The 27434-nt window shown below is 29.9% G+C and overlaps 4 protein-coding genes across 4 annotated transcripts; 2 read left to right on the top strand and 2 right to left on the bottom strand.

Annotated features, from left to right (window-relative positions):
* LOC110646758 (40S ribosomal protein S6) lies at positions 1-3195 on the top strand. The gene is made up of 6 exons (XM_021800298.2): positions 1-157; positions 290-354; positions 457-514; positions 610-718; positions 1114-1386; positions 2723-3195. The coding sequence occupies exons 1-6, from the start codon at positions 152-154 to the stop codon at positions 2959-2961; spliced, it is 750 nt and encodes a 249-aa protein (XP_021655990.1). The 5' UTR covers positions 1-151; the 3' UTR covers positions 2962-3195.
* A 2406-nt stretch (positions 3196-5601) lies between these two features.
* Positions 5602-7026, top strand: LOC110642754 (feruloyl CoA ortho-hydroxylase F6H1-3). The gene has a single exon (XM_058135442.1). It carries the CDS (start codon positions 5720-5722, stop codon positions 6809-6811), a length of 1092 nt encoding a protein of 363 aa, XP_057991425.1. The 5' UTR covers positions 5602-5719; the 3' UTR covers positions 6812-7026.
* A 2434-nt stretch (positions 7027-9460) lies between these two features.
* Positions 9461-10786, bottom strand: LOC110642752 (feruloyl CoA ortho-hydroxylase F6H1-3). Its single transcript, XM_058135450.1, has one exon. It carries the CDS (start codon positions 10652-10654, stop codon positions 9563-9565), a length of 1092 nt encoding a protein of 363 aa, XP_057991433.1. The 5' UTR covers positions 10655-10786; the 3' UTR covers positions 9461-9562.
* Positions 10787-22997: 12211 nt separating this feature from the next.
* On the bottom strand, positions 22998-24403 carry LOC110652136 (feruloyl CoA ortho-hydroxylase F6H1-3). Its single transcript, XM_021807655.2, has 2 exons — positions 23835-24403; positions 22998-23672 (listed from the first exon to the last, which is right to left on the bottom strand). Exons 1-2 carry the CDS (start codon positions 24332-24334, stop codon positions 23087-23089), a joined length of 1086 nt encoding a protein of 361 aa, XP_021663347.2. The 5' UTR covers positions 24335-24403; the 3' UTR covers positions 22998-23086.
* Between the last annotated feature and the right edge of the window lie 3031 nt (positions 24404-27434).

Consider the following 27434-nt stretch of genomic DNA (forward strand, 5'->3'; position numbering starts at 1 on the left):
ACAAGAACGGGTAAAGGCGAGAAACCGACCCAAAATACCTCGACTATAAAGACCAAAACAGAAAACCCTAACTTCTTCTCTGACCTTTCCCACACAGTTGCACGCACAGAGCAGAGAGCTCCAGCCGCGGCGTGAGCTAGAGCAAATCAGCATGAAGGTTTGCACCCTGAAAACCCTAATTTTGATTTTTTTTTTCCACTCGCTTTCACAAGTCCAAATCTTGTTGCAATTTTCATCTTTATCTGTGGTTTTTTAACTGAAAATAAAAAATTTATGCGATATGTTGCAGTTCAACATCGCGAATCCTACTACTGGATGCCAGAAGAAGCTCGAGATCGATGACGATCAGAAGTTGTAAGTTCCCGATTATCTCTTTATGTCCTCTCTTCTTTTTGAGATTTTTTTTCCCTCGATTCCTGTCTGATTACTTGAAATTTTCGAATTTTTTAACCACAGACGAGCATTTTTTGACAAGAGGATCTCACAGGAGGTCAGTGGAGATTCTCTGGGTGAGGTATGATACGGCCATCCATCTTTTTTTCTTTTATATACTTGATTGGTGATTGAAAATCTATCCAATTTTTTACATAAAATTCTAATGTTCAATAGGAGTTCAAGGGCTATGTTTTTAAAATCATGGGAGGCTGTGACAAGCAAGGATTTCCCATGAAGCAGGGAGTGCTAACTTCTGGTCGTGTCCGTCTGTTGCTGCACAGAGGTGGGTAGACCCTTTTTTTTTTTTAACCGTTTGTGTAATTGAAAACCAAAAATAATTGGCTGGCCTAGAAAATCCCTTTTATATAAGGGGTATTTTAAGTTGTCAAAATCCCACTCAGAAGTATTCTGACATCTGCCATGGTGGATAGAGTTGTTTAGTGAGGCGTAATGCTGCTGTAACGTTTGAATAACTAGATAGATACCGCAATAAAAACAAAAAAAAGAAGCACAATGGCTTATTCTTTGAGGAAAGACTCTGGTTCATAGAGTTGGTGTCAGAATTTCTACTAATAATAGGCTTTTAAAATTCGTCTTCATTAATTTTTTTTAAGCTAATCATGAGATCTCGATGCATGATTATCATGGTTTGAATTATATTCCTGTTTATTTGAGCAGGTACCCCATGCTTCCGTGGATATGGAAGACGCAATGGAGAGCGCAGGAGAAAATCTGTCCGTGGGTGTATTGTTAGTCATGACCTTTCTGTTTTGAACTTGGTTATAGTGAAGAAGGGCGAAAATGATTTGCCTGGGTTGACTGACACTGAAAAACCTAGGATGAGGGGTCCTAAGAGGGCATCCAAGATCCGGAAGCTTTTTAATCTCTCCAAGGAGGATGATGTCCGCAAGTATGTGAACACATACCGTAGAACCTTCACAACAAAATCTGGTAGCATTTCTTGTCTCTTTCTCTCTCTCTCTCTCTCTCTCTCTCTCTCTCTCTCTCATCATTTTTTGAGGGCTTGGTTTGAAAGAGGGAACATGCATGGGAAGGATATGTAATAAAGTTTCCATATTGGATTTAAGAATTCCTTCCAGCGCCTATGACATGCATGTATGCACTTATGTTGTAACCTCTTCATAATTGAAGGTTTTGTAATGTCATCTTAATTAGATTTTAGTGACAGTTGGGATTGCAATGTATCATAATTTAGTTTGCCTGATTGTCTGGCCTTGAAGCACAGAATATCGTTTTTGAAATGTTAGGCTGTTAAGTATGTGTGGGGAAGCCATTTAGAATGGTATAAAGGCTTAGATTTTTCTTTGAATGCCTAGACCATGTATCAATGTAGCTTTCTTTGTCCATTGTTCTTGTTTATATACTTAATATATTTTTGAATTATAGGCCACATGCTACGTATGGTACATGTAATGATCCAGTCTTAGTTTATAACCATTTGATTATTGTGTGGGTGATTTAGATTCATAAAATTTCAAGAAAGGCCAAAGTCAAATTGAAGTGTTTTTAGATTTGAATAGTTCTTTTATTTCTATGACAAATAGAGCTTTATAATCCGAATTGTGTTTACCTATAAGAATTAAATTATCATCGAGTTGATATATTCTGTTATCATCTAGAATATATTGGTCAAAAAAGTGTTTTGGCAATTCAATTCGTATCTGTAAATGGGATCTTCAATCATCATTGGATGTTTAGTTCCAGGGCCTGTTTGCATTAGTGCAAGTCATAAAGTTCTCTGTCTTTGTACAAATCTTTCTTGTAAGCTTTTGGTGATATGGACAACTTAAAAGAACTCGTGAAAGTGCTCCAAGTTTTCTAGGATTAGATCCTTTCCAAGGTCTGTCCAAAGAGGCAAACTCCTCCATTCCTACCACACAACTACTTTAAATTTGTCCTCTGCTGCATCTGTGGGGATTGATCTATAGCTGGTAGTCAATTTGCTGTGGAAAATTTTGCCCTGGTAACATTTGGGGCTATAAACTACCATTATTTCAAATTAATGGCACATTTTACTTTCCTTTAACCTAACCCCCACATCCTCTCTTCTTCCTTACAGAGCACAATGCAGGGAAAATGGAATGTTTAAAAAAATAGTCTGACATGATTATTCTTTCTTATTCTTCTTCTTTTTTGTATGTGTTAATTTGGATGTTGTGGATAGTGGGAAGAGTGATGGCCATGTAGGGATATTGAAAGAGGCAAGTGCATGCTAAAATTGTCTGAAATGTGAAATGATAAATCAATTATTTTTGTTGGTTTGCAGGGAAGAAAGTGAGTAAGGCTCCAAAGATACAGAGGCTTGTAACTCCATTGACCCTTCAGAGGAAGCGTGCGAGGATTGGTGAGAAAAAGAAGAGAATTGCTAAGGCCAAGGCTGAGGCAGCCGAGTACCAGAGACTTCTGGCCACCAGATTGAAGGAGCAGCGGGAGCGCCGCAGCGAGAGCTTGGCAAAGAGGAGATCTAAGCTTTCTGCTGCTTCCAAACCATCTGTTGTTGCATAGACTGGCAGTTAAGTTTTGGTGAATTTCTCACCACTAAAGGTTTTGGTAGTGTCATAATTTACCCGGGTGGCTGTGCATTCCCCTTTTATCAAACGTTGAGAGTGTGTTTTGTTATTTATGCTTTTTATAAGTTTGACATTCTAGCTAGCATTACATTGTGGGTTATATAGTTTGCTACTATGATCGCACGCTGCTACTAAATATATACTTATCTATATTTAAACTTTTTCCTTTTGTTTTGTAGCATCCTGTCTGCCCAAATCTCGACATCTCGTAAAGAAAGTTTCAATTTTTTTTTTATTTAAATTAAAAAACTAAAAGAAATTTGTTGAGAATACTTGTTCCACCATGAGAAAATATAAAGATGAAGTTGTAAATATAAATGGTAAGTATAAGTGGTTGGGGCAAGCTGATCACTGATTACTTGTATAAGTTAGAATTAGAATTAAAATGCATTAAATTATAATTAAATTAATATTTTTTATATTTAAATTTATTTTATTAGTTATTGTTTGGAGGGAAAAACTTTTTGATTAGTTATAATCTGGTCAAGTAAATTTAATTAAAAGAATTAAGAAAAAATATTTCAATTACTTGTAATTATAATATAATAAATATAATCAGGAAATTTTGATTAATAGCCAAGGAAATAACAAATAATTTAAAATAATTAGAAAGAGAATTAATATAATTAGATTAAATATAGAAAAATAATATAATTAGAAATATTAATTAAATAATATAAGTATAGAAAATGAATATAATAAAAAAAGAAAATAATTAGATTAAATATAATGAATTAGTATAATTAGAAAAGGAAATTAACCAATTAACATTATCTAGAAGGAAAATCAGGTAATCAATTTTTAAGTATTTTTAAATTTAACTAAAAAAATTATACAACAAATTTATTTTTTTTATACCAATACATATATATATTGAAAAATTTGTATTTTACTGATTAACTGGATTAAATTGGCCCTAAATATAAGTAAAATTAAAATTAAATCAAATTGGGATTGACATATCGAAATCGAATTAAAACCTTCAAAATGGTTGGGAATCACCCCCATGCTCTTGTTTAGAATTCATCACTACACCCAACCCAAAACGTTGCATTGCAATAGAATGCTTCTTAGTCAGAGCATTTTCTTGGTGCCTGCCTTGGGCCTTAGCTAGGTGATTGAACTTCTATTTAACATAACTAAGAACGAAATTGACCTTCTATTATTTTAATTTCATCATATTTCAAAAAAAAAATATAATAATTAATATTTAATAAATAAAAAGAATCAAAGTGAAGAGTCTATACTCCCATAAAAGGAAATTTCAATGCATTTCAATAAATTCATTAATATCTGATAAAAGAGAGAATTGGAATCCAAAATTTTTTATTATGATAAAAATAATGAAACTATGGCAATGCCTTGCTGATAATTTTCTTTTTAAATGATTTGTAACAGTAAGGAATCAGGGGGATTAATCATAAAACTTAGAATATCTAAAAAAAAAACTCGAATGATTAACAAATAAAATTAGGATAAGAGTACAAATTCCTTCTTTCACAATGAGATTTAGCCCACATCTCATAATTCATAGAATAATTGAATTCTTATAAGTATATGATGTAATAGAAATTAGTATACCAGAACAATCTTAATGATATATATATATATATATATATATATATATATATATATATATATATATATATATATATATATATATATATATATATTTCTATTTTTTAAAAATATTTCTTAAATATATAATAGATTGAGAAGATTCAAATAATATATTTTTAATTTCATTGATGAAAAAATTAAAAATTTCATTAATCAACAACCAATTGGATAATCTTAAACAATCTTAAAAATATTGTTAGGAATTGATTATAATAAAAAAAAATAATCCCAAGGGATTGAATGCATGTTTTGTAATGCATGAAATCATATTTTAAATTTTAACAACATTCAATTTTTTAAATAAGTAAAAGATAAAACTTTTATTAAATAGAAATAGAATATAAATTTGAAGTCCAAATTTTCACACATGGTACAATTTTACATAAGAAAAATTGAGATAATTTACTTATATAAAATATAATAATAATTTTTTTAATAAGTAAATAAATTTTATTATTATATTTAAAAAAATATAGCATGAGAAGTCTAGTTAAAATCCGGTTATCAGATAATTATTTTGATTTAGTATATGATCGTATTTATAGAGAATTTTATTTTTTTTTTAGAATTTTTAAATACCAACAAAAATCTAAAAAGCATATATGACTTTTAATTTTAACCATGCCAACCATCTCCAAATTATTAAATACATATCAATTAAGATTTCTAAAGTTATTTTCTCATAAATTTCATAGCTTTGTATATAGCAGACATCTATGGTTCATTGAACTATCACAAAAAGTGGATAAATGAAGGGAAGAATAATTCAGCTAAGAATTGGAGATGTACAATATAGACTATTAGACCAGTCAACCACTGCCCAACTGAAGAAGCCACGAAACTGCATAATGGGTTGGTGAGCTCTTCTATTTTATTTACATTAAAACAAAAAGTTAGATTTCACATGTGTTTTAATCATCAATAAGCACCTATATATAGCTCTGGATAATATACTAATGGCACCACAGCAACCTTTTCTATTGATATCTCTTCAATCTGAGAACTCTATTCCTCCCTAGGATCTCAAACAATACTTTTGAGTTCCTCAGTTAAAATTCTCGACAAGCAAAGCAATGGCTCCAACAATGGCAGTATCATCCAACGATTCCTTTGATATTACTGATTTTGTCATAAACAAAGGGAATGGGGTGAAGGGTCTTTCTGATTTGGGCATCAAAAGTCTTCCTTCCCAATATATTCAACCCCAAGAAGCATTGATCAATATCATCCCACAAGAATCCATTCCCGTCATTGACCTGTCTAACTGGGATAACGATCCTAAAGTCGCTGAATCAGTCTGCGAAGCTGCTGAGAAATTTGGTTTCTTTCAGCTTGTTAACCATGGGGTGCCACTTGAGGTTCTCGATGGAGTTAAAGATGCAACCCATCGTTTCTTTGGGTTACCAGCAGAGGAGAAGAGGAAATATTCCAAGGAGCTTTCCTCTACCAACAGCGTCAGGTTTGGAACTAGCTTTAGTCCTGATGCAGAGAAAGCTCTTGAATGGAAGGATTATCTGAGCCTCTTTTATGTCTCTGAGGAGGAGGCTTCTGCATTGTGGCCTAGTGCTTGCAGGGATGAAGTTCTTGAATACATGAAGAGATCCCAAATCCTTTGTCAAAAGCTAATGAGTGCGCTCATGCAGAAGCTGAACGTGAAGGAAATAGACGAAACAAAAGAATCTCTGCTAATGGGATCCAAAAGGATTAACCTCAACTACTATCCCAGATGTCCAAACCCTCAGCTCACTGTTGGGGTAGGCCGCCACTCTGATGTTTCATCCCTCACTTTCCTCCTCCAAGACGAAATCGGTGGACTTTACGTGCGAGTGAACGAAGGCAAAGGGGAAAATGATGGTTGGGTTCATGTTCCTCCCATTGAAGGATCCCTTGTGATTAATGTTGGAGACGCATTGCAGATACTGAGCAACGGTCGATACAAGAGCGTAGAGCACTGTGTGATTGCAAGTGGGAGCAAGAACAGAATTTCAATCCCCATTTTCGTAAATCCAAAACCAAATGATGTGATCGGTCCTTTGCCTGAATTGATCGCCGCCGGAGAGAAGCCCAAATATAAGAACATTCTTTACTCTGATTATGTGAAGCATTTCTTCAGGAAGGCTCATGATGGCAAGAAGACTGTGGCTTTTGCTGAGATTTCATCATAATACTACAATTAAATTTCATTCTTCTTCGTAATACATAATTATTTGAACCACAAAATGTAATAACACAATTATTTAAATATTCTCCACTTTTTCTATTTTAATTAGTTGATTTTTGGTTTTCGGTTTTGATGTAATTTGCTCAATATTTTTGTAAAGTGGAAGCCTTTGTTTTCTTCAATCTATTTAAGATAGTCAAATATATTTATTTTATTTTATATTTAAGCCTTTGATCTAATTATGTTAGACTGATAATTAGAAATTAAAGATTTTATTATGAAGGATAAAATAATTTTATCAGAATTTATTATTGGCTATCTATTCATAAGAAAATATTATAACTTTTATGATATCCTCTCTATTTTAAAAGGAAAATAAAATAAGATTTATTAATTCGAATAATAATAATTATTATTTTCCCATCTTCTTCATTTTTTATCCCCTTTATCACCTCATCCAAATAAATCCAAGTAATGATTAAGGAGAAAAAAAAAATGCAAGGAGGGGAGGGCTAAAACAATATATATATATATATATATATATATATATATATATATATATATATATATATATATATATATATATATTCACTTACTTACCCGGTAACTCGGATTTTCGAATAGCCCATGAGTCTAATCATATTTAATAGTTCAGTCATAAGATTCGTTTAGTCGATTCAACCACTATAAAACCCACTTAATAAAAGAAAAAAATTTTAATTAACAATGAGTAATTTTAGTGGGATTGACAAATATAACAATACTTATAATTATGCACTATAAATAGAAATATAATCTTATAATTATATTAGGTAATAATATCCATATAATTACATATTTGATTTATTATAATTAACTATTGTCTATATTTTACATAAAGACATCAGATTATCTATGCAGGTATATTATTCTCCCTAATCAATCTAATATCCTATTTTCTCATATCATCTCTAATTTGAGTACCGAAAACTTCTCACTAAAAATATTCTGATAGACCTTTGTCCTATTTATTAACTGTTTTGCAAGATTATGCCCGCAAAGAATTTTTATGGACTGAAATATATATATATATATAAATAACTTGAGTATTAACAATAGTTCATTTGAGAAGAGAGTCATAATTGGTGACACTATTTTTTTAATTAATAATAATCATTAAGCCATTTGATAGAAGGATAAAGGATTGTGTGATAAGGATTTAAGTGCCTAAGGAATGATTACAACACTTGCTTTTGCTGCTGGCTGCTGCTCTCCCTAGTCAATTATGCCCGCCCCTCCACAATTTTTTTACTATTAATATTTGTGCACATGTGTAAAAGAATTTTTTGATTATTACATGATTAATTATTAAGAACAATTAACTAGTTAGGCAAGCCATTAGTTAGAGACATTCATGAATCTGCCTTTACCTATGATTCAAGAGTTCTTATACATATATCAACTAAATTAAATGTATATTTTATCATTTTTTTAAGAGATTGTTGCCTTTATTTTAAAGATTTTTTTAATAAGTAAAATTTTTATTAATAAATTAAATTCAAAAAATTTACAATAATTATCGTCAAACTAAATTAGTGATAGGCACAACATAAATTGATAGAGTCTTATCAATTTACGCGTCTAACATAAAAATAACTAAACTAAATATGATTCATTTAATTAATTGCATTAATACGAATATGTTTAAAACATAAGCTATTCATTTATTTGAAAAAACAAGGCTAATAATTAAATATTGACTTTGGTTATATTTTCATATGAGAGAAAATAAAAAGTTAGTTGGTGGGTTTTGTGCGTATTAGAGATAATTAATTATAGGGAAATTATCTTGATGAGAGGAATCAAGTCTTTTTCTGAAACCCATTAAGATAAAGTACTAAATTAATGTTGACTTGGTGGAAGGTAATCTGCCCACTAATGATGCCTTTATACTCTTTGGAATTGAGACTAATTCAGGAATTAGGGCCATGGCCCCTTGGTCATTAGATATTACACCCCTGTCTAAAGAGTTAATCTAATTGATAAATAAATTTATAATCTATTTTTTTCATTAATTACAATTAATTATTAAAGTAATCACAGTGAACTATTGACAAACAGCAATAGAAGGGAATCACTCAAAATAGTTTCAAAGCAGTGCAGCTATTCTGGTGGCCCAGCATCAAGATAAAGGTTAACTAAATAATATATATAAAAAATAATTAGACTTAATTCACTATTAAAAGTTAGTTCTAAGGGGAAGATTGTCCAAATTTTTATATTTAGCACTTTTGCCCTATCATAGTGTTATTCTTAGACGCAAGGGGGTGTATTGTCTCATATCGATCGGTGTAAAATAAAAGTGTTAAATATAAATATTTGAGCAATCCTCTCTTCTTGAGTCAGCTATTAGGGTTAAATCCACGTTAGCCACATTATAGGGAAGCAAACAGATAGGCAAACTACCTTGCTGATCATCAAAGTATGCTAGCTATCGAAACTTATATGTTGGAGGAACCACAAGATTTAGTAGATGTTCTTTTCCATGATATTTGTGTTATAGCATACCTTAGAATATGTTCTGTTGAGTAGTCTATCTCTAATTTTATGTCTTCATTTTGTAGAATGATTTTTTTTAAGTAGAAAATGGAAAGAGTTTACATTCAAATCTGAATTTGCCAAATAAATAATATACTTATATGTCTTCATGGCGTTATTTCATTTTGTGATTGAAATAATTATGTATTACAAAGAAGAATGAAATTTAGTTGCAGTATTATGACGAAATCTCAGCAAAAGCTACAGTCTTCTTGCCATCATGAGCCTTCCTGAAGAAATGCTTCACATAATCAGAGTAGAGAATGTTCTTATATTTGGGCTTCTCTCCGGCGGCGATCAATTCAGGCGAAGGACCGATCACATCATTTGGCTTTGGATTTACGAAAATGGGGATTGAAATTCTGTTCTTGCTCCCACTTGCAATCACACAGTGCTCTACGCTCTTGTATCGACCGTTGCTCAGTATCTGCAATGCGTCTCCAACATTAATCACAAGGGATCCTTCAATCGGAGGAACATGAACCCAACCATCTTTTTCCCCTTTGCCTTCGTTCACTCGCACGTAAAGTCCACCGATTTCGTCTTGGAGGAGGAAAGTGAGGGATGAAACATCAGAGTGGCGGCCTACCCCAACAGTGAGCTGAGGGTTTGGACATCTGGGATAGTAGTTGAGGTTAATCCTTTTGGATCCCATTAGCAGAGATTCTTTTGTTTCGTCTATTTCCTTCACGTTCAGCTTCTGCATGAGCGCACTCATTAGCTTTTGACAAAGGATTTGGGATCTCTTCATGTATTCAAGAACTTCATCCCTGCAAGCACTAGGCCACAATGCAGAAGCCTCCTCCTCACAGACATAAAAGAGGCTTAGATAATCCTTCCATTCAAGAGCTTTCTCTGCATCAGGACTAAAGCTGGTTCCAAACCTGACGCTGTTGGTAGAGGAAAGCTCCTTGGAATACTTCCTCTTCTCCTCTGCTGGTAACCCAAAGAAACGATGGGTTGCATCTTTAACTCCATCGAGTACCTCAAGTGGCACCCCATGGTTAACCAGCTGAAAGAAACCAAATTTCTCAGCAGCTTCGCAGACTGATTCAGCGACTTTAGGATCCTCATTCCAGTTAGACATGTCAATGACGGGAATGGATTCCTGTGGGATGATATTGATCAATGCTTCTTGGGGTTGAATATATTGGGAAGGAAGGCTTTTGATGCCCAAATCAGAAAGACCCTTCACTCCATTCCCTTTGTTTATGACAAAATCAGTAATATCAAAGGAATCGTTGGATGATACTGCCATTGTTGGAGCCATTGCTTTGCTTATCAAGATTTTTAACTGAGAAACTCACAAGTATTGTTTGAGATCCTAGGGAGGAATTGAGCGCTCAGATTAAAGAGATATCAACGGAAAAGGTTGCTGTGGTGCCATTAGCATATTATCCAGAGCTATTTATGGGCGCTTGTTGATAATTAAAACAAGTGAACTTCTCTTATTTTTTTGCTTTGATGTACATAAAATAAAAGAGCTCACCAACCCATTATGCAGTTTCGTGGCTTCTTCAATTGGGCCGTGTTTGAAACCAACAATGGCTGACTGGTCTAATAGTCTACATGGTACATCTCCAATTCTGACCTGAATTATTCATCATTTATGATGGTTCAATGAAACCATAAATGACTATCATGCACAGCTATGGCTATAATCCATTTAAATTATAATCCCAGCGGAAATTTATGAAAAAATAAGTTTAGAACTCTTAATTGATACGTAATCTGATTTTAATTTAGTAATTAAAAATATATTATTTATATAATTAATTTTTATTTACGCTTGAATATATACACCAAAATAATTATTAATTGCTAATTTAATTAAAATTACACAACACATATGTGTAATTTTTTACTGATTGATTGTTTATCTACATCAAGTAATAAATTTAAGAAATTGTCTCCTTCACTTAGATCGGTACATCAGGTTGAACTCCTCATTCTTTCAATCCCTTATAAAAAATAATTTTTAAAAAAAAATCTTAACTGATATTTAATTTGGAGATGGTTGGTAGGGTTAAAAACCAGATATGCCTTCTAGTTTATTTTATATATTTTAAAATTTTTTAGAAGTAATGTGAACTGTGAAAATTTATAATTTAACCTGCTGCAATTACCAGTTTTTTATTTTTCTTTAATTATATTTTTATTGTAATAAATCTCTAATATTTTTAAGATTGTTTAAGATTAATAAAAAAATTATTGTTAAATTATATCATCACCCGTTAAGTTAATGACATTTTTATTTTTTTTTAGTAAATCATATATAATTTTTAGTCTACCGAGTTAGACCTGCTCTCGTTGAAAAGGTTCATTACGAAGTAAAGTACTTACAATTAAGATTTCTCTATTTATAAGGATTAAATACTCAATTTTATTTAAAGAATATAAAATTTTTTTATCACTCGTATGAAAAGTTAATGGCTTTTTTATTGGCAAGGCCTAAAATTACCTTTTCCCATTTCAATAATAAAACTTGAAAATTTATTATAACCAATAAATTATTTTAAAGTGCTTTTATTTTTTTTAGCTCTAATTAAATTAATTTTTTTAATTACTTTGCTTGTTAAATAAACAAAAATTGTCAGCTTATTTAATTATTTAAAAACTTCATTGTCAACTGCTATATATATATATATAGAGAGAGGCTTCATTTAAAATAAACAATTTATAAAAAAAATTTAAATAAATTTTTATATAATTACGTTTTATTTTTTTAATAAAATTTTTTATTTTTTAAATAAACAATTAATTAAATTAAATTTTTATAAAATTTTAAATATAAAAAAGGTTGTTAAATAACTGTCTAAGGTAATAGCATGGTAGACTCGATTAATTTCTTTTAGTAAAATACTTAATTTAGCTTTTGTACATTTAATTTATTTACTTTTAACTTTTTATTTAAATTAATTCAGAGATTTTAATTTAAATTTAATTTAACTCAAAAATTAAAAGTTATGGACTAAATTTCTTGATTTAAATAAAAAAAAAACTTCAATTTCTTGATTTTGAAACTAAATTTCTTAATGTAATCTCAAAAATTAAAAAATTTAATTTTTTAATTTAACTCAAAAATTAAGAAATTTAATTTCTTAATTTTTTCAATTTTATGCTAAATTGAATTTAAATTAAAATTTTTATCTATTATTGTTTCACTAAAAATAATTTATATATAGAAAATATTTTTTTGAATAATTTATATATAGAAAATATTTTCAAAAAAATATTTTTTATTAAAATATTTTTCACCATTTGATTGTAATATTAACTTAACGATATATATATTTTTAATAATAAAAAATTTTAATCACTTTGTAATTAAAAAAAAAATAAACATTATATTTATATATCTTATTACTATTTATTTATTATTTCATATCAAATACTAATATAAAATTGCTCGACAATATAACAACACCAAGGCAACACCAAATCCGTCATGAATGGCTTCATCATTTTCCCTCCTCTTATAACACCTGTTGCAAATATTCACTTTGTTAACTTTTATAATATGGTTTTAAAATTCAACGCTTCTATAAATCACCCACTCTTTATAATATTATAAGATGAGTTAATCTTTTGAGAAAATCAATAATTAAGTTAATTAATAGTGAATTCAATATTGCCTAACTTAGTTTGATCTCTGTTTGGTCTTATAATTAATTAGTCTTCACTCTCTATTATTATACTAGATAGAAAAACCAGTAAAATATTAGCTACTTGCAAGCAAACTAGTGAAGCAGGATGAGGAAGAGTTTCCACTGTACCCTTCATATATATAATTAATTAAAGAGCGATCTGGCTCATGAATAATGTTCCTAAACAATATTTATTTTAGTGGCATTCATTCATTATTAATGTTTGAGATTATTTAATTTTATCACAAAATATATGTGATATTAATTAAAGTTCCATTATTCTTTAGATTTCAGATTCTTCACCGAAGCCATCATCGTGATCTCAAATGTGTTAGTCATGTATATCAAAATCAAGAATAATTCTTTCAAAAAAAAAATTCAAAAATAGTGAAGCATTAAATTAATGGTCCATGATCAATCAAGCAAGTTAATGTAGCTAGACAATGGACGTCATTTTTTATTAAAAAAGTGTGACACCCTTTACCTGTCTACAATGTAACCGAGCAAGATATGCCACATAGTATGCCAAAGCACTAAATCATATTTCAATTTAATTTAATCTTTTTTTTATTTATTTATAATTTTTTATTAATCTGAATTTTTCGTAAATTTTATAGAAAATCCGCCAGAGTGCTAGTTGTAAATTGGAAAAACAGTTCTTCTGAATCTGTTAAAAATACTTCCAATAAAATCATCACATCATTCTCAGTCAACCACCAATATATTATCAACAATTTCTCAAATGACTTCAGTATCTCAAAATTTAATTCATTTCATATCACACTCAATTCAATGAGGAATGCTCACATTTATTACTGAACATAGTTCATAGATAATTACATCAAAAGTATAATTACATGAGTTTATAATATACATTACAGAAGTTGACAAAATACAAATACCAAAATATCAAAAGTGGCATAATGTCCTACCAAATGCACTGCAAACGTGAGGTGACTCTGGACTCCGTGTGCAGATCTGAAAGCTCACCCTGTATGAGGTCTGTTGGACTCCCCAGCTATGTCTCCAGTACCTGCGCGTGGCAAAAGCGACGCGCTAAGCAATTCTACTTAGTGGTGACAAGATGAAATAAAGTAACTAAAATAAATTAAATATGCAGAATGTATGTTTACATTTTTAGTAGACTTAATTTCTGATATTTATTGTAGTATTATTCGATTAAAATTTGGTAAGATTTATTATCATTGCTCGAGTAACCCATACTAGTCGACTGAACTGGATAAACGAGTAAACTAGCACTGGGTACTAAATACCTCGGACCATCACACCATCGATCACATTGTGTCTTTCGGTGTGCAACAGAACAGCTAATAAGCTATAATAATTGTCAGGGATAAAACCCAAGTATAATATCTCAATCAATATAGCCAAAGGCTATTTTATCACAGAATGGCACGTGAGGCCATAAAACACAGAATGGCATAAAGCCATATGCAATACTGCTAACAGAATCCTATTGGCATGCCAACCTATCCAAACCAATCTTGCTAGGTGTACTATGGCATGTTACACTCTTAAATTATGTAATTCTTGAAATTTAAGTTTAGGTGTTACTATTCAATTTATTAGTCAACAAAAATGTTGACTTTTACATGGACAATGGGTACATTGGTTTTAATTCTCCCAACATACCACATTTTGCATTCTAAAATTATTGGTATTGGTTGCCAATACCATTTCTAAGCTTAATGTTAATTGTTCAAAAATTTCAGATTTCAAGCTTTGTGTTTATTATTCCATTAGTCATTTTTGCAGTGGGAATTTGGCAAAATAGTCAACATGAAAGTTGTTCCTTATTTTGTCTAGTTACATTTCATTTTTTGAATCACTCTATTTGGAGTTTTGTAGCTCAAGTTATGGCCTAAAAACCACAACTGGCCGGATTATAAATTTTCCAGATTTTCTGGACTGACCAAATCTATAGTATTTTGAACAGTGACTACAGGTAACTTTTTGAATATAATATGGCCATAATTTGGGTTAAGTTTCTTCATGAAAGTTGTAGGTCTATATCTCAGTTTGTTTCTGGTAAAATTTCAGATCAATTGGACCTCTCTACACTGAGTTATGGCCAAATGACTAAACACTGTTCATTTGGTCATTTTGCCCAGGCAGAATGCAGGTCACCCGGATTAAGGTAATCTTTAAATTAACTTGATTTAGTTTTCTGAGCATGGTTTCTTCACCAAAGTTGTACCATTATGTGTCTAGTTTCATGTTCAATTGGCCTTGCACCAATTGAACCTCTACAACTCCAGTTATTGCTGCCCAAACCTGCTGGACTCATGCCCAATCCTGCAGGTCACCAAGGGCAGCCACACTAACTTCAATTCCCACTATACAAACCACTTCATTTATTGTTTACACATAATCAAATGGTCACTAATTGACTATTAAAACTTAATTTCACCATTACATGCTCAAAGTCTCCATTTCATATCCAAACTCTAAACCTAACATCTCAAATCATGCATTTAACTTGCATTTCACCATTTCACTTAAGAGACCAATGTTAAGGCAGCCATACTACCATTTCTAGTTCCATGAAATCCTCAAAACATTACCACATCCAAGGCTGCCAAAAATGTGGGATGGACATACACATGTTATTTATTAAATTTCTTTGTAATTTTGCACTCAATCTTACTCCTTTAACATGAATTTAAAGAGAAAAACAAGTTTAAGTCACTAACATTTAATGGAGCTAATCTCAAGCTTGTAAGAACTCTTCTTTTACTCTTTCTTTTGCTCTCAAAAGCTTCACCAAGCTGAAATATCAAGGTTTTATGTTGACACTTAGAGTTTTTGTTGAAAGAAAGCTAGGGAAAATGAAGGTATGGGAGCTTGTTAATGGAGGAGTGAGGGAGGAGAGCATAAGTGACGTTTTGAAGAAGGGAGAGGCTGTTGGTTTATTCCAGATTTCTGCCCTCTTTTTTCTATTTTTAATGTATTATAATTGTCTTGCTTTAATTTGATTGGCCATAGCATTTTTAATTACCTCATGCTTACATAAGCATGAAGTAATAAATCCCATAATTTTCATTTTCTTTCATTGCCTATTTATTTTTAAATAATTTTTCATCAATATTTGTTCATATTTTACGTCATATAATTCACTTAGATAAATGGACAAGTTGGTCAAAAATCATCTCTGAAGACGAAATGACCAAAATGCCCTTCGTTTGGCTTAACGAGCAAAAATTGTGTGTACCAATTGATTAAATTTTTCTTGTGTTTTCTTAACATTTTACTGTCATTGGAACCCCAATAATCCTTCCCTGAGGTCCTAAAAATTATTTCATGAAGTTTTCCCTGATTCTCGGGTTGCTAACGGCCTTCACCGTCACTTCCCTTTCGGGTTACTCATCCCTTTGGTTTCGGCTCGTTTAACCTTAGTGTATTTATTTCCTATAAATTTTTCCTTGATTTTTATGAGCATTATTTGGTTTCTTTATAACTCCCCACTTTAGTCTAATTATAATTTCAAACATTCTAGCTGCCTGGACCAACATTGGTCGCGGGAACAGTAGGCTGTACGGACTAGCTAAAGTGAAGATGTTATAAAAAGTGTTTGACTTAACTTATAAAAATTATCTATTAATTGTTTATAAATTAATTTAAATTTATAAATATTTAAATTTTAAATAATTAAGAATTTAATTAAAATACTTATAAATGATTGATAAACAATTAATATGCCCAGTAAAATATAGTTTATTAGTATATTTATTATTAAAATGACTAAAAATGATATTAGACGATATTTATAATAAAAAATTTAAAAATTAAATAAAGATAATACAGTAAAATACTTGATTAAATCAGCTAATAAACATATGATTTATAAGCATCAAAATAAAAAACTGAGTCCCCAACTTATTTTTTTTAACTTATAAACTCAATTTATAAATTCAAAAAGTATTATAAATAAATATATATACCAATTTTTAGAGTTTATAAGCGAAGATAAACACCCTCTAAATCTGTATTCATATTTTATACAACCCACATATGTGATGCCCCTTACCCGTCTATTGTATAGTCGAGTAAGAAGTGTCACATTCGGTGCTGGAGCACCCTATCTTGTCTTGTCATGTCTATTGTAAATTTTAATGTCATTCAAATCAGGTAATTTATGTGTAGAATTTTTTTTTTATATCTTATTTCTGTGGAGACTTGGACAGATCCTCCTCTGTTTTATTAGCATCTAACGGTTTCCACTATCACCTAGTAACATATTCATAGTCATCTCACATATTTCCATATCATATTCTCTTTTATCATATCATTCACAACTATTTATGAGATTTCAAAATGAAGTGTCATCTATTGCGTTCATATGGAAATTCATAGATAATAAATTATAAGTTTTCATTTCAAGTCCAAAATGAAATACATCATAAACTAGTAATTACATCATGCCTAAACATAATGAACCAAAATACTAGTCTATACATGGGCCCTATCAAAATACAAAAGACCGGTGAGGTGACTCTGGACAATGGCAGATCTGATCAGAGCTCTGTCGATTGCACTCATCGATGTCTTCTTTGCATTGGCCCGATCATGGTGATCTCCAGTACCTACGCGATGGAAAACCAACGCGCTAAACATAACGCTTAGTGGTGCATAATTTATAATAACAATAATTTAATAATTTGAAACAATATATGCAACTCATAATTTCTGGGTCTTTTACACTTTTATTGCTCTTTGAAAATAATTAACATTATCGCGATCTTTTATGATTACTTATTGTATTTTAAGTCTTAATTAATTATTATTATTATTTTTTCAGTGCCCAATAAAACCTATAACAAATTATAAAAGCTGGATGTACGGGTGTATACTGGTTAGACAGCCATATGTCTATCCAGTATACGTATGTTAGGCACGAAGCCAGCTGTCGGGCACGAGATCCGCTGTCAGGCTTGTAAAGCCAGAAATAAAGTAGGCACAATGGCCAGTAAGTAGGTATATAGCCTGTAGAACAATCATACCAGACATATATTGTCAGTTCATGATTTTCTCGATAGGCAGTACTGCTATCTGAAGTCCCTAATTGGTATACCAATTTATCCAAACTAAATAAATAAGTCTAGGTATACTATAGGCAATTAAACATTTTTAATTAATTTAATACTATTCACTATTACTATTTTCTAGTACTGTTCATTGGTACCATTAATTTCATATTAATAGGACATTAGTCCCAATTTACATTTTCATATCATTTTTAATTTTTAATTCTCCTTATGAGTATTTTAATTATCATATATAGCATTTTCCCATGAACCTTTCTTTAGGTTCATGTTGATGTGTTATCTTTATCTAGGAATTTGACTAGGTTGGGATGTCTATTTAGTCACAATTCCTTCATAACAATTGCTCCTCTATGTTTAAGCTTGAATTTCAATTTTTGAATCACTGAGTTTGGGGTTATAGAACTCAAGTTATGGTCAAAATACCAAAGGAATAGTATTTTGGGACATTTTCTGGGTTAGCAGTTTCAGTGACCCAACTTGCCCAACTTGTGCTAATAATTTGAATTGGTTAAAGGTAAAACTGGGTTAAGTAGTCTTCATGAAAAGTGTAGCCCTATGTCTAAACTTTCCATGGGTAAAATTTTAGGTCATTTGGACCAGTATAGAGAGAGTTATGACCAAATGAACACGTACTGTTCATTTGGTCATTTTCTAGGTTGGCAGTTTCAGTGACCCAAATTGTGCTAACAATTTGAAGTGGTTAAAGGCAAAACTGGGTTAAGTGGTCTTCATGAAAAGTGTATCCCTATGTCTAAACTTTCCATGGGTGAAATTTTAGGTCATTTGGACCAGAATAGAGAGAGTTATGACCAAATGAACACGTACTGTTCATTTGGTCATTTTCTGGGTTGGCAGTTTCAGTAACCCAAATTATGCTAACAATTTGAATTGGTTAAAGGCAAAACTGGGTTAAGTGGTCTTCATGAAAAGTGTAGCCCTATGTCTAAACTTTCCATGGGTGAAATTTTAGGTCATTTGGACCAGTATAGAGAGAGTTATGACCAAATGAACACGTACTGTTCATTTGGTCATTTTCTGGGTTGGCAGTTTCAGTGACCTAACTTGTGCTACCAATTTGAATTGGTTAAAGGCAAAACTGGGTTAATTAGTCTTCATGAAAACTGTAGCCCTATGTCTAAACTTTCCATGGGTAAAATTTTAGGTCATTTGGACTAGTATAGAGAGAGTTATGACCAAATGAACACGTACTGTTCATTTGGTCATTTTCTGGGTTGGGTGCAGGGAAATCCGAATTTGGGCAGTATTTAAGTCAAGTTTTGGACAGAATTTGGGCATGGTTTCTTCATGGAAAATGGGCTATTTTGGGTCTAGTTTCACCTTCAATTGGCCTCATACCAATTGGGGTCACACAATTTTATTTATGGCCTAAAATGTACACTGCCCTCAACAAACACAACCTGCAGAAAATTGACACTTCCAAAACTCAATCTCCTCTAACTTCCTTACTTCAATTTGCATGCAATACACTTCTATAAGCAACAATCTCATCCCAACAGATCAATTTCAACATTTTACATAAAGTCCTCAACATTTACACAAACCCTAGTTTTCAAAGTTTCAAATTTACACAAACACTACACAATCAAACACCCAAACATTTCAACTAATTACATATTCTCATGGAACCATTTTTCATCACTTAAAAGCAATAAACTTCAAGTTCCATGGCTGCCAAAAATTCAAGAGTTCTTTCCTCTAAATTTTCTTTTTGTTTTAATGGTATTTATGCTTAGCTAAACATGCTTTTCATGTTTAATAAAGAGAAGAAGAGGGATTAGTGCACTAACCTTACTTGAGCTTCCCAAACCTCAACTTTCTTGCTTCTTATGGGTATCTATGGCTTCCTTATGGAGTGGGGAGTATTTTTTGTGAAGGGTGCTAAAGGTTTTGATGGGTAGAAGCTTGGGAAATCAAGCTTGGAAGCTTGACAACAATGGAGGAAATGAGGGAAAGAGAGAGAGAAGAAATGGAGGAAGAAGATGAAAGTGGGTGGGAGTTTGTCCTCTAATGCCTATTTATATACTTTTTTTTTTTGAATTTTCCTAAGCCTTTTCTTTTCTTTTCTTTTCTTTTCTTTTCCTTTCTTTTCTTTTCTCTTCTTTTCTCTTCTCATTTTCCTAATCTATTTCATAAATTTTAATTAATGTTAATTATTTTATTCTCTTTTTTTTTTTGTTTTGACATTTAGGTCAAAATTCACCTTTGGGGGTGAAATGACCAAAATGTCCTTAGTAGTGCATATTGGGTTATTTTTATTATTTTTGTACCAATTTATAAATTCTCTAAACTTTAATTTTTTTTTCTCTATATTTTTCCGATATTTTCTTAACATTTTTTTTTTCTTCAATTTATGCCTCCTCACTATAGTCTAGGTGTAGTTCCAGACATTTTAACTGTCCAAACAGATATTAGTTGTCGGAACAGTAAAATGTACGGACTACTTATGGTGAGGGTGTTACAACATCTCTTTGGGTTTGTTTGAAAAAAAATATTTATAATAAAAACTCAATCTAATTTAATTCTCACACAATTATTTATAAGAACAAATTTTTAAAATTTTTAAATTAAAAAAATTGAATTTCCAAATATTACAATTAAAAAAATAAAATAAATTGAATTTTAATAAAATTTGAGTTTTTAAATCAGAAAAATTATATAAAAATTAATAAAATTACTATATTTGATAAAAATGAGAACTCTATTTCTTTTTTAATTATAGGATTACAAATATTTCAATATTATTTAAAATTTTTAATTGCATTAATTAAATTAATGTCAACGAGTATGTTCTTAAAAATAAATTGAATTAATACATCCAATAAAATTTTTTTTTTTAAGATAAAATTAATGTACAAGATATAGACACTATCATGCCTTAATTAATTAATATAAGTTTGCAAAGTCGTACCAACCTTATTGTATGTGTACTTTAAAAAAATAGTTTATTCAAGGTGTTGGCTCCCCTTCTAAATATTTTTAAAAATTTTTAATAAGTATATTAAATTTTAATTTTTTATTAATGGATCTCTCAAACTTTTTATTAATCTTTTTAAATATTTATAAAAAAGTTTTAAATAAACATAGTAAATTTTTATTTTTTGTTAATTGGCTCTCTCAAAATTTTTATCGACTCTTATATAATAATTTACAACTCATAAATGATATATAATAATTTATAACTCATATATTATTATTTCAATTGAAATATTAAAATTATTTGATTTTCATTAAATAAATACAAAAGATCAATTAAAAATTAATTATTGAAAATTTTAAATCTATAAAAATTAGATGAGATTTTTTATAAAATTTTTATTTTTGCTCCCTCTCATTTTATGGGTAAAATATATATATATATTTTTTTTATCTTCCCTCTTATTTAGCCTTTAAATTAAAAATTATTTTATTTATTTCTATATAAGTAGATAAAATTAATTGTCTCAACTCTTATGCTATTCAAGAGTTGTTCTTTTGAGATTCTATATTGAATGTAGAATGTGCATGTATGTGAATTATATAAAAATAATGACTGTTAAAATTGTCATGAATTCAACAGCGATCAATTCTTTTCACTAATTCGTGTGTGCGTATGTTCTATCTATTAACAAAAATAAAAACTCCTATGCAAATTTTAGATAAATCAACTTAAATATATATTTATTTTTAATTAATATATTTACTTAATTGTTTTATGAATCTCTCATTTTATTTATATCTCTTTAATTTTAATAATTATTACTTTTTAAACTTTTACTATTATGCCCCATAATTTATCTATTTAACATTTATATTTATTTCAATTTCAATGCTCATTTGATTTTAGCAAAATTTAGACCCTTTTGTTTCTAATATGTAGCTTTCATTTACATATTCAATTTTGGTGGCTTTGTATCATTTATCAATTAAAAGAGAGACAATTTTGGTACCTTTGTATCATTTATCAATTAAAACAGAGAAATAAATAATTTTAATTATTTAATCAGAAAAGCTTTCTCTCTCTCTCTATATATATATCATATCAATATTCCATTGAGATTTTATTCCAATGTACCAAAACTTTTTCTTTTTTTATCAAATCCAATGTATCAAAACTAAAACAATATAAGCTTCAACTCAATTATGATCAAGAGGAAGGACTCAATAATTGTACCAAATGTTACCATTTATGGCCTTGAATCTTAATCATTGAGGCAGAACAGTTGTGTCAAATGTTGATTTGATTTATTCATTTTAAAATGATTTATAATTCATTTTAATTTTCTTAAAATTTAAAATAATTTAAATTTAAATATTTTACAAAATTAAAAAATTGAATTTAACAATTCAATAAATTTAAATATTATTCTAAAAAAAATAAAGAAATGAAGTTAATTTTATCAACTTTTCACTTTGGATTTCACAACCCTCTCCTCTTTCTTTAATTTCTAATCTGATTTTTTTCTCTTTTGTTTGGTTTTAGTTTTCTTTCTCTAATATGAATTTTTTTTTTTCATTTTCCTATTTAACCTTCTTTTTCTTGATAATATATATGTCTTGTTAGGCAATGGTTTTTATAATCTCCCTTATTTATAGAGTTCGACGTATAATTATTTATATTAGTATTCGAAGATTGATAAAATAAGTCATAATATTATTATTCTATATTTAATAATTAATATAATTATTTTTATTGAATAGTTCTACTTTAAATTATTATATAAAATAATTAATCATTAACACTTAAGATATATAGATTAACAATTACTTAAACAGTTAATATTACCGAATAGACCCATAATTTGACAAAGAAGAAAAATAAATAATAAATAAATAACTTAAAGAAAATTTATGCTAAATTATGTGCAATTTATTATAAAATTAATCTTATAGCTTATTGTTTAATAATTACTTAGTCATTACAACATTAACAGTGACATAAACTTGCTCAAAAAAAAAAAGCAGTGACATAAACTGGTAGAGGAAAAATTATTACACCTCAGCAAACTCCACAGTCTTCTTCCCATCATGAGCCTTCCTGAAGAAATGCTTCACATAATCAGAGTATAAAATGTTCTTGTATTTAGGCTTCTCTCCGGAGGCAAGAACTTCCGGCAACGGTCCGATCACATCACTTGGCTTTGGATTGACGAAAACAGGGATGGAAATTCTGTTCTTGTTCCCACTCGCAATCACACAATGCTCTACGCTCTTGTATCGACCATTGCTTAGTATCTGCAGTGCGTCTCCGACGTTGATCACCAGAGATCCTTCAATGGGAGGAACATGAACCCAACCATCTTCTTCGCCTTTACCTTCGTTTACTCGCACGTAAAGTCCACCGATTTCGTCTTGGAGGAGGAAAGTGAGGGAGGAGACATCGGAATGGCGGCCTACCCCTACAGTGAGTTGAGGGTTTGGGCATCTTGGATAGTAGTTGAGGTTGATCCTTCTGGAGCCCATTAAAAGAGATTCTTTTTTTTCATCTATTTCTTTTACATTGAGTCTCTCCATTAGTGCATTTAACAGCTTTCTGCATAGAATTTCTGCTTTCTTCATGTATTCCAAGCATTCATCCCTGTAAACAAAAGAATTAATGGTCAGTCATGGAACAAAGCTTAGCTTAGCAGGTTTAATTTCCCAAGAAAACCCCATTTGAATACATTATGCTGATATTTAGAAAGTGATTTATGACATTGGAAGAAAGAAAGCAAGAAAATGGTGTTCAAGATTTTCTTACTTGCACTCAGGAGGCCACAATGCAGAAGCCTCATCGTCAGAGACATAGAAGAGGCTAAGGTAATCCTTCCATTCAAGAGCCTTCTCAGAATCAGGACTAAAGCTAGTACCAAACCTGACACTGTTAGAAGGAGAAAGCTCCTTGGAGTAATTCCTCTTTACAGCTGCTGGTAGCCCAAAGAAACGATGAGTTGCATCCTCAACACCCTTAAGCACCTCAAGAGGCACACCATGGTTAAGAAGCTGAAAGAACCCAAATTTCTCTGCAGCTTCACAGACAGATTCAGCGACCTTGGGATCATTTTCCCAGTTTGACATGTCAATGACAGGTATAGATTCATTTGGGATTATATTGATCAATGCTTCCTGGGGTTGGATATATTGCCTGGGAAGGCTTTTGATGCCCAAATCAGAAAGACCCTTTACTCCATTCCCTTGGTTGATCACAAAATCAGTGAGATCAAAAGACTCAGTGGCTGATTCTGCTACTGTTGGAGCCATTTCTTAGACTTTGAAAGCTATGGAAGAGTATTTTTTAGTGTGGAAAATTGTGGTTTGGTTGAATAGAATGGAAAAGGAGAGATGCTATTTATAGGAGAATAAGGCATGCGATCACTGCTTGTCTTGTTGTAATTTGATAATTATTAGTTAATTACCCCACCAACTACGGATTCTCACCAACCAACTGGTATTCCAAGTTCATGCCTCTCAACCTGCATATTTCATAGCTTCTCCATGTGCTTGCATCTACATAAGAATAATAAAAAAAAAAAGGCAATGTCCTTTGATTATATATTAAAGTTTCAATTTTAATAAAGAAAGAAAATAATCGCAAATAAATCTTGGCATCATGAACATGAATTATTATTTCTTGCATATTGGAGTTTGCTCGGCCGGTGTTCTCTAATTTTTTATTTTTTTAAATAGTCTTGTTTATTGTGAAGTTTATTATTTTTTTGATTTATCGGGTATTCTTTACGTCTGTTTTACAATCTAAAAAAATTAATCTCTTCAAATTTCGTGACTACTTCTCTTAATAATGTCTTCTCCAAGAATTAAACGAATCTGAGCTCTACTCTTGAGAGGACAGTGAACCTTAATATTTATGGATAAGTTCTTAATTAGTGATTTGAAAAAACAGAAACAAACTCCAAACAAAGTAACAAACCCTAGTTTTACTTATGTATGATGCATGGAAAGGAAAAAAGGATGTTAATAAATGTTATGAAATCATAATTGAGATTTTATAAATATCAAAATTTCTTAAAGGGATGATTGAGCTATTACAATTTGGACCTCTAACTTATGCATTATGATATAAACATTCTGCTATTGAATTGAATCGCTATCTCAATAAATAATGTAATTTGCTGAACTGGAATTTCTTAATTTTTAAAATTTAAAATTCATAAATTTAAAAATATCTTATTTTATTAAAAAAATTTAAAATTTTTCATTTAAAAGCGATGTGAGTATTTAAAAAATTTATTATGTTGAATTTGAATTTCAAATAATACAGTTAATATAGTCATTTTAAATCCTTACTTTTTTAGTTACTATTTTATCTTAAATTTTGATAAAATTTAAATTTTTTTAGAGCTCCGTTTGTTTGAGGGGAAATGTTTTCTTGGAAAACATTTTTTTATTTTCTAATATTTGGGGTGTTAAATTTGATCAAAGAAAAATAAACTCAAAACAAGTGAAAAATAATTTCTCATTTTTAAAACAAAAAGTCATTTTCCTAATCCCACTTTCCCGATTCACAATACTTGACTTGATAGATTTGTGAATAATGACATAAAATACTAAACATATGTCAAACAACAGAAAATATTTTTATAAAAAATAATATTTATAGAAAATATTTTTCATAAATAAATTATTTTCCGTAAAACAAACAAAACCTAAATCTCTTAATTAAGATATTTTATCCAAATTCAAATTCATAGATTCAATTCATGAATCCAACAATAACATCAACTTTAACTTATTTAGCAATAGAGAATATTCAAACAGATGAAAATTTGAAAAGTATTGAATTTGACATTATATTGTTGTTTTATGATGTTTTCCTTGAAATACTAAATCAAATTCATAGTTATTTCAAAATTTCAAACGTATCACGTATTTAAATTGAATCCCATAGAAATTCTTAAGATAGAGATAGATAAATACATGTGTGTTTATCATTCTTTGATTAATCATCCTATCAACAAAAAATTAAACTCATCTGGGATTAAAGTCTTTCAAGGTGACTTAGGTGCTGAAATTTACCCATCTGAATTTTCCAAGTTCTTAGGTATTCAATGGAGTATGATCAATTTGCTTATGTAATAGTAGTTTTCACCCTTAATTTTTCTTCGGATGATAATGTATATATGTTGTGTTTTCTCCTTCATTCCGTCTATTTTACGGTTTACAAAATACTAATTCTTTTAGGGTTTGTGACTTTTCCTTTCAATCATGTTTTTTCTAATGATCAAACTTAATTGCTTTGCGTTATCATTGATTCATTTGCTACATTATGTATCTGATCAACAAATATGATACAAAATTCTTAAATCACCATTACTTATCATACATAACAATTTTTTTTTTTTATCAAATGAGTCATTAATAGATACCACTCTCTTTTTCTCGATATAAGGATGAATGATAATAAAATGGGGAGATGAGAAAAGTCTAAGGATGATAACGAGTTTGATATTTGTGGGTACCTAATCCGAACCTTGTTTGAATAGTACATAATTAGCATTGAAATTGGTTTAAATTTGAATTTTACATATTAAGTATTTATTACTTGAATCCGTTTATATAAACAATTACTATTGAATATAAAATATATTTTTTAATAATATTTAAAAAATTTTATATATTATATTCAAATAAATTGTTAAAATATAAATTATTAATAAAAAATATTTTTTATGTATATTATTAATTAAAATATATAAAATTAAATGAATTTAAATAGTCTTTTAGTAATAATAATCAGGTTTAAAATAAATATAAATAATTAAATATAAATTCTAATTGATATTGAAGGATAATAATCATTAAGCCATTTGATAGAAGGATAAAGGATTCAATGACATTAACAGAAGAGATATGTATAAGTGTGTGATAAGGATTTAAGTGCCTAAGGAATGACTACAAGACTTGCTTTTGCTGCTGGCTGCTGCTCTCCCTAGTCAATTATGCTCGCCCCTCCACAATTTTTTTACTATTAATATTTGTGCACATGTGTAAAAGAATTGTTTGATTATTACATGATTAAGTATTAAGAACAATTAACTAGTTAGGTAAGCCATTAGTTAGAGACATTCATGAATCTGCCTTTGCCTATGATTCAAGAGTTCTTATATATATATCAACTAAATTATATGTATATTTTATCATTTTTTAAGAGATTGTTGCCTTTATTTTAAAGATTTTTTTAATAAGTAAAATTTTTATTAATAAATTAAATTCAAAAAATTTACAATAATTATCGTCAAACTAAATTAGTGATAGGCACAACATAAATTGATAGAGTCTTATCAATTTACGCGTCTAACATAAAAATAACTAAACTAAATATGATTCATTTAATTAATTGCAT

This window comes from Hevea brasiliensis, chromosome 14 (genome assembly GCF_030052815.1).
Source record: "Hevea brasiliensis isolate MT/VB/25A 57/8 chromosome 14, ASM3005281v1, whole genome shotgun sequence".
NCBI lineage: Eukaryota > Viridiplantae > Streptophyta > Magnoliopsida > Malpighiales > Euphorbiaceae > Hevea > Hevea brasiliensis.